Source organism: Haliotis cracherodii, unplaced genomic scaffold (assembly GCF_022045235.1).
Source record: "Haliotis cracherodii isolate W230 unplaced genomic scaffold, xgHalCrac1.p SCAF_4, whole genome shotgun sequence".
NCBI classification, from domain to species: Eukaryota; Metazoa; Mollusca; class Gastropoda; order Lepetellida; family Haliotidae; genus Haliotis; species Haliotis cracherodii.
In genome coordinates this window covers 56,725,029-56,738,461 of record NW_027266297.1, presented here as the reverse complement: position 1 = coordinate 56,738,461, position 13,433 = coordinate 56,725,029, and the positions used below count along the sequence as shown (strand labels likewise).

The 13,433-nt window shown below is 39.1% G+C and overlaps 1 protein-coding gene across 1 annotated transcript in view; it reads right to left on the bottom strand.

The window, feature by feature from the left end:
• Positions 1-557: 557 nt before the first annotated feature.
• LOC139479511 (receptor-type tyrosine-protein phosphatase alpha-like) overlaps positions 558-13,433 on the bottom strand; it is a 35,523-nt gene continuing 22,647 nt past the window's right edge. The window contains exons 12-29 of the mRNA XM_071262356.1: positions 12,334-12,445; positions 11,170-11,237; positions 10,049-10,332; positions 9,538-9,625; positions 9,352-9,428; positions 9,036-9,072; positions 8,664-8,761; positions 8,426-8,551; positions 7,726-7,871; positions 7,228-7,363; positions 6,871-7,017; positions 6,472-6,496; positions 5,641-5,705; positions 5,234-5,353; positions 4,802-4,921; positions 3,742-3,878; positions 3,489-3,627; positions 558-2,693 (exon numbers count right to left, since the gene is read on the bottom strand). Of these exons, the coding sequence (XP_071118457.1) occupies positions 2,613-2,693; positions 3,489-3,627; positions 3,742-3,878; positions 4,802-4,921; positions 5,234-5,353; positions 5,641-5,705; positions 6,472-6,496; positions 6,871-7,017; positions 7,228-7,363; positions 7,726-7,871; positions 8,426-8,551; positions 8,664-8,761; positions 9,036-9,072; positions 9,352-9,428; positions 9,538-9,625; positions 10,049-10,332; positions 11,170-11,237; positions 12,334-12,445 (2,006 nt within the window). The 3' untranslated portion in view covers positions 558-2,612. The remainder of the gene's footprint in view (positions 2,694-3,488; positions 3,628-3,741; positions 3,879-4,801; positions 4,922-5,233; positions 5,354-5,640; positions 5,706-6,471; positions 6,497-6,870; positions 7,018-7,227; positions 7,364-7,725; positions 7,872-8,425; positions 8,552-8,663; positions 8,762-9,035; positions 9,073-9,351; positions 9,429-9,537; positions 9,626-10,048; positions 10,333-11,169; positions 11,238-12,333; positions 12,446-13,433) is intronic.

The window sequence follows — 13,433 nt, the reverse complement described above, 5'->3', positions numbered from 1 at the left end:
TGTAATTAGGACAATACCCTCGACAGAACATCGCTTCGTTAAGTAAGTATTAACGCATTAGATCGACTGCTGAAATATATACCCGTTTCTCTTAATCAGACAGTAGAGTGTACCAGCTTTTCCCTCGACAGTGAATGCATCTTAGTTTCAATGTTAGTTTTTCAGGGCAGAGTGAACATAGAGAGTTTTGCAACAGAACCTGAATTTCGCTGGTGAGTGTGCTCTTAAAAAGAACTGGATCGCGCAAATGCTGTCGTGAGAACTGATCCATGTTCATGTAGGAACGTGACTGGTGGAATACTCGGATGTAATATATTGGTCATTATAAATTAGTCATTAAATAACAACATCGCAGTGCTTGACGGTGCCAAGGTCATTCATGCCTAAACTCCACTATAAAATATTACGACCAAATTGCATAAATTATTTTTTTTTATTGCAAAAAGCAAAGAGTGGCAAATAGACACATTGATAGTAAATGACATTTCTGATATATATAAATATATCCAGTGAGCAATACGTCACATTTACAAATCAAACAATCTATTTTTGGCCAAGCAAACAAAAACAGAATTAATCAAAGAAAATACAACGATTTGATGGTGATGATATTTAAATTATATTTTGGTTTCAATATCAGTACAGACTCATTTTGACATCTTAAAATAGAAGGTTAACCAGCTAAAACACACCTTTACACATCATCATCCGGAATATTACAATCTCTCGTATATCGGATATCTTACTGGAAATCGGGAAGGAGAGGCAAACTTCACTTAAACAAGACATCAGATAAGTTTACAGGCTTGGGCTGAGGTGTTCGGAGGGATGGGGGGTGGGGGTGGTCGTTGGGGAGGTGCTGCTTATGCCCACATCTATACGTACATCTACTATGTACATCCATGAAGAATGTCATTGATGTTGTGCTTACATGACGTACATTATTGATGTGCATAAATAACGTACAAATACAATGTGCATACATTATATACATGTATGATGCATATATACATTTGCAGGGCATTTTATTTTACCTAGTGCAAACAAATGTTAAAAATGTTGATAACCAATCGAAACAGTAGAATGATGTCGGCGTCAATATGTGAACTTATATACATCAATGTTGATGAACAGTTACTTTATACCATTTGTAATAGCTAGCGACAAGATATTTTGTTCAAATTTAGATGAGGGTCTTGTTGGTACCCCATTACAGCATACTGTTCATGACTTTATATTGACGAAGTGTGTAGCTACAGAGTACGTTTGTATGTGCAACTCTGTGGAAGTAGTACGAATGAATGTGCACTTCTGTGGAACTGGTACGAATCTATGTGCAATTCGGTAGGACTAATACGAATATATATGCAATTCAGTGGAACTGGTACGGTTGTATGTGCAATTCTCTAGAACGAGTACGGTTGTATGTGCAATTCAGTGGAACTGGTACGGTTGTATGTGCAATTCCGTGGAACAAGTACGGTTGTATGTGCAATTCAGTGGAACTAGTACGGTTGTATGTGCAATTCAGTGGAACTAGTACGGTTGCATGTGCAATTCAGTGGAACTAGTACGGTTGTATGTGCAATTCAGTGGAACTAGTACGAAATTATGTTAAATCCTGTGAAAGAAGTACGCATCTATATAAAATTATGGATTCCTTTAAAATGTTTATGGATACTTAAAAGGTGATATTCTTTCATTAGATACCATGTTTTGGAGTCGTATTATTTATGGACAGAGTTCGTTTTATACTAAGTTTTTAAGTTGTATCATAGGCATGTGTTTATGAATCACAATCAAATCGTGATGAAACCATGCAGGTGTTTTAAAAGTGGCACTGGTCACGTACACATGTAAAGCCAAGCTAAGTGTTCACACAAATAATTATGGAAATATGTGATACAAGTCAAAATTGGGAATTGCAACACACATCATTTTGTCATTGAAGCGTCAATTCTTGCCGTTTGACCTTTAGTCACTGAGCGTCGTGTCGTAAAAAAACAGGATGTTCATGCCTAAGACTACTCGTCTCCCTATTGTGTCCGTGAGATTTGATTAAGTGATAACAGCTTCATGTGATAAGAGGTGGTATAGTTTGCAGTGAAACAACACAGATAAGACATTTGTTGCAGAGTAACATTGTAAGAATGCATTATGATAATGACACATATAAGATAATACACAACTTAAGGAACAATATAGATAATTAGCAATAATACATATAGGTTAATGGTTTTGCATAGGTAGATGAGTTTCTGTCTAAATAAGAAGTCCATTATTCTCAACTCATATTGAATATGCTGCTAGTCAAGATGCTTATAAATGTGATCATACATGTACAAAGCATCGATTTCTTGTAGAGTCTGTATATACTAGTCTCCGTGACAACACTGGCAATCCATTCCTTTGATTCCTTTCAAGGCACTGTCACTGCAGTAATAATTGTTATAATAATACTATATATATATGTCGGAAGCTATATACGCATATTTAGACTAATAAAACGTTCGTAAATAGGCATCGGTGTTAGCGCACAGCATGGTTTGGTCATTAGTTCGGACCATAGGTGCTGGTGTCATGTGGTCCATTGAGTCAGTGTGCTGTAAAATTCAGATGTTGGCATAGGTATTTGCTGGGTCTGTTCTCAGAATACACTGCTGGGCGAAGTCATGAAACATCTGCACATCACTCTGGAAAAGCAAAACCAAATTCTGGTTATTGAAAGTGGTTTCATCAGACATCTTATGAATTTCTTCCGTTGAACTGCTTTATATTAGATTATTGATGAAATGTATGGCCATAGATAACACTACATTCTACCATGGTTTGAAGCATCATCAAAGGCTACGGCCATCTTGTATTACACAACGGATAGTGTCACACAAACTACACACATGAGTTATCAAGTGGATGTACAAACCACTATGCTCAACATTGAAACATTAGGAATTATATTCGTTCGTGGCATTCATATTCCAAGAAGTTTACAAGTACAGCAACTCTTAAATCTGTCTGTGTCACATCTGTTATCAACTCAGTGTTCCTGGCACTTTCCAAAGCGTACTACGCTCCATTTGCGGGTATACATGTCCTTCATTATGGTCATATTTTGGGAATTCCCATTAACTTTCACTTCAATGTCAATAGACAGAATGAGAATCTTTTGCAGTGGATCTGACTGCACTTCTCAAGTAAGGGCAAGGTCACGTTACCAACGAAATACTTGTTATTTGATTAATATAACGGATAACCAACGTTAACCAGCTGTTTAATGTATTTGAATCAGATGCACGGCCCTGTTTGTGGATATGTAAGAGTAATAGCGATGAAAGTCTCATAAAATCAATTATAGGAAAATAAATGCTTTGCTAGAAATATGTCTGTTGTGCTTTATATCAAAGCTGGGCCCCGTGTTGGATTACACGTGACATATTTTATTTCGTAAATAGAACATATCGGTCAAATGAAGACTCCAGTGTCTCTACCTGGGTGAACTGCAGGCCAGGGGAACATCTGAGGAATGTCCTCACGTGACCGACGACGTCAACACGAGAGTCCTCACGAATACCAGACAGAATATTACCCATAATGCAGAATGAGACAGCAAGCTTTCGGTCATTGTCGCTGCAATTGAATAGATACATTGTAAGTACAATTTCCTGTTGTAGTGTTTCACAATTAAGGAACTGTATATGTAACAGAAAAAATGATATGTTTCGTGTCTGCGGTCAGTCTCACCTGTGAACAACAACAACAGGGTGGGGTTGAGTTGATGCTTCTTGCAGTTGAGCGTGGTTCAACAAGTGTGATGTCATAACTTCCATAGTTAAGTGTGCATTAACGTCGACCATCTTCACTTGCCTTGGTCCGCCTGCCTGTGTAACACATTAGACAAATACATACCAACTATTTAGCATTTATGAGGGCAATACCACGTTTTATGAACCCAACAAAAATCCAAATATCAGTTTCCACGTACGGTCCATAAAGCACGATATTGACTGAAACTTGGTCAATAATTGTTCTATAACTAAAAATATAAATAATATTTCAAATTCAACGATAGTTGAATAAGTGGTCACGGAAAGTCACAGACGATTATGAGCCGCAACAAGCCACGCGTTACACTCTCGCTGATTGGTTAAAACTATTTCTCACCATTGAATCCATTGGCTTAATCACACAAGGCAAAGTATTATTGATTGCTGCACGGCAGTGTTGGTCTCCGAGCAATATTAAGGAAGGTCATGTAACCCTTTCTCAACCAATGAAACAACAGATATAAATTGTAAATGTTATAAATTTCCTTTGACAGAACGGAGTGAACTTCCTTGTAATATACATCGACCGTGCTGTTCATCTACATCAGGATTCGAAGAACCAATTCATACAAATAAAGAGGTGGTTACTTATCAATTGGTAACCTTCGTTAAGTGGCAACTCATGAAGGTTTTACTTAATGCATTCAACTTGGAACCATTCATTTTACCACAAACATGTCAGATACGAACACAGACTGACTAAAGCTTATGTATTGAGCATGAGCTATGTGATATCGTTCAACATTTCCTTCATAAGAAAGCGGTAAAGGTGTCCATATATACTGAAATCATGTTATCAGTAGTCTAATGATGATGAATGCAAGCAATACTCGCCAATCGACAGTGACCAAACACAGTATTCAGTTAACCGATGTATATACTTAATATAACTCATTTATTTATTTGATGCTTGTGGTTAGTCAAGAAAATCTGTCAGTAGACTCGTGTACTAATACTGTAAGCTGATGGAATATTACTTTTGTAGCTAGCTGCAAGTTGTTCATGGTGACGTCTGTCGACAGGCTGGTTTGACTCGTTGTTGTCACAGTAATCTCACCGTACGTCTTTGACCTGCCCTCTGCTTGCACAAGCCCCATCTTAAACAGAAAACCTTCCCAATTTCAGTAACCTCCCAACAATAATAGTAACATCGACATGTATACTAACGGAATGAATGTTCAAACAAATAAAGTTGTCTTCATTCCCACATGGTGCTGGTTATAGATCCACGATAACGTCAGCCAAGATACACACAAAGCTTGTCATCAAAACCGACTTTAAGTAAACATCAAATCCAGAATGAATGACTTTTTACTGCTGTGGAGTTCACGATCGTTCAATCTAGAAATTGATGTACAAGTTTAAAGAACATCCTTCTTAAAAAAAATCAAATTCTCCAATTTACATACATCTGGAGTGACGACGATGATATTGTGGACATCGTTCTCTTCTACCAGTTTCCACAACAACTTTACCAATCCCGGCGGCGGAGCAGTGGCTTGCAGGTACCCCCTTAGACACGTCAGTGACTAGAAAGAGGGATATTTACAGATGCGATGGACAGAAATACATGCGACAAATATTCTCATTCTACCCTAACAGCTATACTGTGCGTGTTATTTCCATGTGTTGGGTCTATAATACATATGAGAAGAGTCATTTGATCAGAATTTCTTTCTTTGAAGTGAAATGTGCATTCAGTTTTGTCTTGCAACTTTACAAATGTCAGTTATTTAAAACATGTTTAATAAAACTATGTTTGGGTGAATATAAATGAAAATATTTGAGATATTGCTGTCGCACATTGTCCACTTACCGGTCCTACACGGACAATGAAGTCAGGGTTACCATCCACCCACATTCTGTGTCGGGTCGGAGCATCTGCAGAATTTTGAAACACAAACAGTAAGAATACAAGAATTGTATAGTCTCCTCAAATAGTTCTCTGTCAAGGAAATGGCCCAGATAGTCTTGTTACCAATAAATACAACGATTTGTTTACATGAGTTCATCGCATAATGGGGCTGTGGGCTAGTCTAGTGGTTAAAGCGTTCGCTCGTCAGACAGAAGGCCTGGGTTCGATTGCCCTCATGGGCAAAATTTGTGAAGCATATTTCTGGTGTCCGCCGCCATGATATTGCTGGAATATCACTAAAAGCGGTCGAAATACATGCTCACTCACTCACTCATAGTGTTATATGTACGTTAACTGTCAACAGAAGATACTGTCTACTAACATATGAATTGGACGATCAGACTTGATTCCATGAAAGTAATTCTTTTCATCTGTTGATGAAACTGTTCTGCAATACGCTCTACGGATTTCCATCGGAATTTATCCAAGATTAGCAGGACACGTCTAAAATCGCTTCGGCCATCCCTCCTACATTAAGCTGATTCGCCGTGATATAATTCAAATAGTGTTTAAATTGCGTTGAACCACACTCACTAAATTGGGGAAAGGCACCTTAACATGAAAAAGCTTGAGATTCTTGAGAAATGGCAGTTTGCACAATAACGAACAATAACATTTGAAGGTGGTGCCAGATGAGCTTTAGAAACATTTAACGAGTCCTTGGAGCTGACTTCATAGAATGCTGTTTTTATCAGATTGAATGTTTGCATTTGACATCATGTGTGTACTGACCTTCTCGCGCCTCTGATACCAGCATCTGTGAACATAGATATATGTACATGTAAACTACAACTTGCTTTTATTATGCATATGTGCAGTTGGAGAGTCACTGATATAGATTGGAAACGCGGATACTATTTTATTTATTACTATACGTAGTTGTATTTACCTTTTGTTTACCACGATTACTTTATCGCGACTCTTTATGATGCATATATTGACTATATGGCTTTGAAACAAGTCTAGACCTTTGTGTCTTGATTTAGTAAACACTTCTATTTCTAACTGGGGTCTACACAAGCTTACATGAGTTAAACGATACTCACTCCTTTCAGAAGCTTATCTCCTTTTGAATTTTAAAAGAGGGTAATTACGATTAAAATTATATTGATTTGGTTACACGCTGACTACCTCTGACAATTGTCTGAACGTCTTTCCGTCCATGGTGGTGTCCATGCCACTGCAGCTGTAGCTGTTGGTGTAGTTGGAGACGTCCATGCTGGTGCAGCCATATTTTGTCATCTCCACCAGACAAAGGAAGACACACTCGTACTGTGCCTGTGATTGTGAAAGACCACACAAATGAAGCGTTGTTATTCCCTTCGTTAGACAGCATTGTAACAACAAATATTTACCTTTAATAGAATACATTTTGGATTTTAAATCTTTCCATCAGTATATAAAGCAGAATGTATAAGTTATGAGGGGCTTATTATAATCACAATATATTTCTCTGTCATGACAATTATAACTGATCAATACACCTACTGGAGTCTGTATCATGTTCTTCCTCTGTCCCCTCATGACGGACACGTACCCCAGAACATCCACCACCCCCTCCCCCTGAGCCTGGTCTACCAGGGAGTCCACGGCGATGTATGTACCTGTACGTCCAATACCCGCGCTGAAAGAGTTTATAGGTATACACGTGTGTTATTGTACATCATATACCGTCTCTGATTTGTTTGGTAAATATGAATATATTTCTTATCAATCTTACCGAATCCACGAATATGTATGTATGTATGTATGATCCAGGCATCATGTCATTTACCGGTGCTGTATGGGGGATGTCTACTGTGGATTTGTTTATAATCTTGCGTGTTTTCCAGACTAATGATCCAGACTAACGAGGCATCTGTGTACGTACACACGACTTAGAAATAGTATCCGTTACATTTCCCACTTTAGTGTGAAGACTGTCTGTCCCCCCCTAGAGTGTCCGAGCAGTGATCCGAGTGACAATCTAACTCAAGACTGCCGTACCTGCAGTGGACGAGCAGTGGTCCATCTGTCTCTGCAACTGTCTGTCTGACCAGCCAGATGTAGTTGACGAGAGCGAGGGTGTCGGGAACACCATGGTCAGGCCAAGATGTGAAGTGGAATTGCACAAGTGACCGACACTCTCCAGTCTGTGGTATAAGATGTGTATGTCTTTAGTGACAACAAACATGAAACAAATGTCAATCATATGTTGCAGTTGCTGCTCGCTACTTTATTAATTTAAATGAATGTAAATATCAACGACAAAAAAAACAACCTTTTTATAAGAAGTCCTTGCTAAAGCAGAGTTGATTGTACGGTTCTGATTCTATTCATAAGCAGGTGTTTATGAACACCTATCAAGTATTGATGATGAAAGGTGTTCTCGAAGAAGCGATTACTTTTCAAAAGCACTCACCGGCAAGTCAATTCAAATAAATAAAAATTAAAATATGGGAACCCATGGTCCAAGTCAATGAGAACTGAATGTGGCATCATTTTTGCCCCTGATTTATGTCAATTTGCGTTCTTCATGTATCTATCATAAAAAAGTTTGATCGCATGACGCTCTTTCAAATCTTCGTGAAAGGCGCATGTTCTATTGTACACATGGAGATACCAAAGCCTGGATCTGCTGGAATACTGCTTGACATAAACTGGAAAGTTGAAGATATTCAGTGTAGTCGGTTTTGTCAGCACTCACTGTTTTGGACGTGACTTTCATGTGTCTCGTTGTGAAGTTCGCGCGGCTTTGTGTTACCTCCACCTCTATTTTGAAGAGACCAATGTCCATGACGCCACCTGTCGGCCAGTATCGTTCACATTTGATCTAAAATTTAAAAATACTTGATGTCACCGTTTGCGTTTCTATATCTAATTTGCTTTGATATTTTGGTTTGGTCAAATTTGAAATTTTAATCTGACATAACATTTAATCTTACCCTAGACTCCTCCACAAGACCAGTCAACATGACCACAGCGCTGCAGGAATGTTCCCAGATCATTCTCCAGAAGTCTCCCACTGTCTTCTTGTTGGGAGCTAGATACATAAAATGGTGGGTGATTTACAAAGAGTAACGCTTTCAATTGATTGGTGTACTACAATACATTATGTCACCTCTTCTGTGATTTCTAAGAACATGATACACATCCATACACATGTCAAACATCCACTTAAGGCTTATTTCCCAATAATGATGAACATTTTAATGATAGTTAGGTATACTATTTTGCGTATAGCTTATACTATCAACAAATCAAGCAACTGTGAAATAAAAATAATACACCCTTACATACATGTACAAACAGCTCACCTTGAGATGCAATATATGTCTTCCTCTGGTTGTAGCTCTGAAACAAAGGAACAGGGCAGTCAGATAGTTAAACCTTGCAGCCATCCAAATGTATCGCCTGAAGATATATTGTACATACCGACAAGTCGCTGCTTTGATGAAGATCTTGTTTCAGGACATTTATATTCAACACGTTTAGTTGTTAATCCAGAAATGTGTTTGTCTCGATTACTTTTTCTGGTGTCAGGATTAACGAGTTCTCAAACGTATCAATATAGTAATTAGGATGAAATACCATTAAATGTAATGATGAGAACATATTAGTAACAATACTGACGTGCATGAGACTTGCGTTGATGTAATCAGACCCGGGAGTGTCTGGGAGGGGCGTCAGGCGGACTCGGTTATGATCGTCTGAAATGTTGAATTAAGCTGCTTAAACTGTTGGTTTCTACATTGTTTGTTTGAGTTTAACCTTACTCTGACTTCTTCCACGTAAATTCACCAATTTTAGTTTACTCACAGGGGTAGTAGCCTTTGAACTTGTTTTTGCCGCTGTTCTCAGATTTCTGGGAGTCTTGATACGGCGCTGTGAACCCAGCTGGTAATCGCTGTGGTGACAATATAACAAACAGAAAGTTCGGAGTCAGAAACCAATAACCCTGTAAAATATAACTTTGCTTCGCAGAGGAACATTGTGGGTAAGAAGTTTATCTTAACAATCCACAAACTAGGGACCCGTGAAGATTCCGGGGTAGATTAGGTCTTCAGCAACCCATGCTTGCCGTAAAAGGTGACTAAAGGGATCGGGTGGTCAGGCTCGCTGACTGCATGTGATCGATCCCAATTGCGTGGGTCGATGTTAATGACATTAATCACTGGATTGTCTGGTTCAGACTCGATTATTTACAGACCGCCATCATATAGCTTGAATATTGCTGAGTGCGGCGTTAAACAACAAACCAACCAACCAACCACAAACTAGGAATGAAATGCAATGAACTTACAGCCAGGAAATGCGCTCAGGAACTCACGTTATATTCTTTTTCAAATCCGTCTTTTCTCTCCTTAAGTGTTGCCACCGTCGCAGCTAGTTCTGACACAGCGACGTCTCTTATGGCGGCATCAGCCTCTGCGTTGTAGTAACAGTTGTCAGGAGACTGAACATCCTCATTACAGTCCTCTTCCTCCTGATCTTTGTCTTTAGAATAACGCTGTTTACCTGACGAGGCAGGTGTGGCAGGTTTGGGCTTTATTTGTGGTTTCTGATTAACTGCCCTTCTCTCATCTAGTGCCACGTTTTCATAGGTGCCGTTCTCTACAGGGATAGAAGGTATACAGTCATCATCACATGAACGAATTACGTCCGGTGGATTGGGGGAATTTGTTATGTTCCTTCATAAAGTCCGTGTGATGTTAAGATACCTTTAACGTGACCCATTACACCATTGAACAAGATATGCTTAAATTAATATTCATTGTCAACACTCAAAGTGCAGGCATAGTGATCTGAAAAGCAAATATCTCTTTCACCACTTCAAATTAAGACTGAGTTGGATTTAACGCCATTTACAAAGTATAACAGTTACTTTATGGTGTGTGAGTTTAATATCGGATGGCAGCCTGAAGTGTTGCAGGTCTCAAGCGTTTACAACATCGATAAAACACACGGGCACGCGTATGGTGCTGAAAAGTCTAGATAGTCTAGATAGTCTAGAACCGGGATTCGAACGTACATGTACAAGTCTATAGGTTTCTGATGACTGGGCCTACCGTGTCCTCTTACAATTAAGTTCAAAAGGAAGCGTGAAATATCCACTTAAACAAGACAGATATCTTAATATGAGTAAATAAATATATTATTATATGAACAATTTTCGAACTTTGCATGGGTAAATACAAATGAAAAACTGTCATGATCAAAAATTATATTTTCACTATTGTTTTTTTCTTCATTAACATACCTCTACTAGATATGCAGCTATTCTCAAAGACTTACCCGTGTTCACATATTTACAAATATATGCACCGAAAAGAAAGATCACACTATTTACTGTACATTTAGTGCACAACTTGCATTTCAATGAACATTTTTCAATAAATTTGAAAGACATAGTGGATCCCTAAGGGTTTTCATTCCCAGCCCTCTTCTCACCTTGTGCTTTAGGGTGAAACTCTGCATCTTCTTTATTGATGTCGCCATCGTGAAACCTCTGCCTTCTCCTGCATCAATAACATATAATGTATGAGGGAGTGAGTTGGGTTTAACGCCGCCTTTAACAGTAATCCAGTTTTTCACGGCGTGTCAGCTTAATGTTGGAGGAAAGCCCGAAGTGATGCAGGTCTCAGAGGTTTACCACTTCGGTGAAACCCACGAGCACGGTTATGCTGCTAAGAAACCTAGAAACATTATTGGGGAGAGCCAGGATTCGATCACAATCATAGGTTTCTGGCGTGCCCAAGGGACGCAACTCTGCACAGCGAATCGCGGCGCCTTAGACGACTGGGCAGTGCAAGTGTAGGATAATGAATGCACAACACTTTGGGAAAGGGTGTTCAAGTTTTTGTGGATAGGATTACAAAACACTCTCTATCAAATAGTCACGGCGTGACGCCTTAGACGACTGGACCACCCGTGCCCCCAATAATATATAAGAAACAACATGCAATTATAAACGTTTATAATTCCTGTGGTGATATCTTTAGCTGTAACGTCTCCACTGTACTCCTCATAACTGTTTTATCCATCTTGAACTAAGTGTAAAATTACGGACTGTACTGACGAGTGGTCTAATGTGAATCTGAGGCATATACAAGTACCGAAAGCCTTCCGACGTGGGTTGGTACATACACCTGCTCAATATATGGACTGTTTAGGAATACTGAAAGCAACGTGAATGAGTACAAAAACATGTACCAAAAGCTCAAACCCATGGACCAAATAACTAACAGTCCCTCACTATTACACAGTTGGTGTGTTCATATTTAATTAATTGGAAGGGCTAAGGCCTATTTATTTGTGAAGAATAAACATATGATACACATGATGTTTTGTGTTACAACAAAAATACCATGATTGTGCTTTCTGCTTGGAGAATTATTCTTAAAATTATGGTCATAACCCGGTTACCAGATTTGACTACATATAATGTTCTTAGTGATGTGCATGTATGAAGGCATCGCATATATATACGATCATATGACATGTTAGTAAACACAAATCATGCATGATCGGTGCAACAAACGTGTGAACAAACTGGATATGAATACATGTATGAAGCCATGAGTGGTGTTTGCACATGATTTCCTGAGTAATTACCTTCTCACAAGGACAACAACAACAATGACGATAATGGCAACAAGTAAACCTGCGACTGTTCCCACCACAGCTGATACTGGAAACTCGGATCGATCTTGTCCATTTAGAAGAGCTGAAATATGAACTGTCTGCCATGTGTACCAGGATATTATGGTGAAATTCAATTATAACATGTAATGTCACCACTGCCAATAGTATCCTTACAAAGCGAAACGAGAGTAGGAACTATTACACATATGGGAACGGGGACAAAGGTTAGTATTATTACAACAGCCACTAAATGCCGATTGGCTGTTTTAGAAAGCCTGTAATGTCACTGGTTAATGACGCATTGCCGGTGTCACGAAATGTATTTGCCCCTAGAATAAAATCCCCCCCCCACCCCCGGCGAATTTATACCGGTGCAGTTCCGCCCCTCTCGAAATAAACTCTCCCCCAACCTACGAAATAAAATCAGCCCCACCCCCCCACCCCACCCCACCCACCCCCCACCCCCCAGGATATTTCCTTCCCCGGTCGTTTTATGAATACTTGCCATTCAGTTCAATAGTTGCCAAACACTTCTGATAGAGATGATGTTGAGAATGTGGAGTGAAAAGGGCTTCACTTTGAGCACTGTGTTTTCTTTAACTACCGCAATATGAGACAATAAAGTGGTATATAGGTAGATATAATATCAGTCGTTAGATATGAAGAATGTTTAGTAACTTAAGAAGTTCTAGGACAGATATTAACACGTGTGGTGTCAGCCCTATGACATTCGCGATTGTCCACTTCCAGAAAACATCCTGTGTTGGTTGAACATGAATAAGTAACGGTTAATTAGGGATACCCATAACGTTAATTATTGAAAGACGAGTAGTAAAAACACTGTCATTTCCTGCCCAGGACATCACACCCCTACACGCTAAGGAAGGTGAGAAACATTCTCATATAAAAAAACCACGCACAGTCAAGACTGTTAGAGGCTTAAAACGTCACAAAAAAACACCCAACATAAACAATTCAACCAACCCTACCGAAAAGGCAAATAACCTAGCAAACCCCTCCTCGGCCATAAGCAGCAACAATAACTTCAGCGAAAAATTCCAACAAAAACT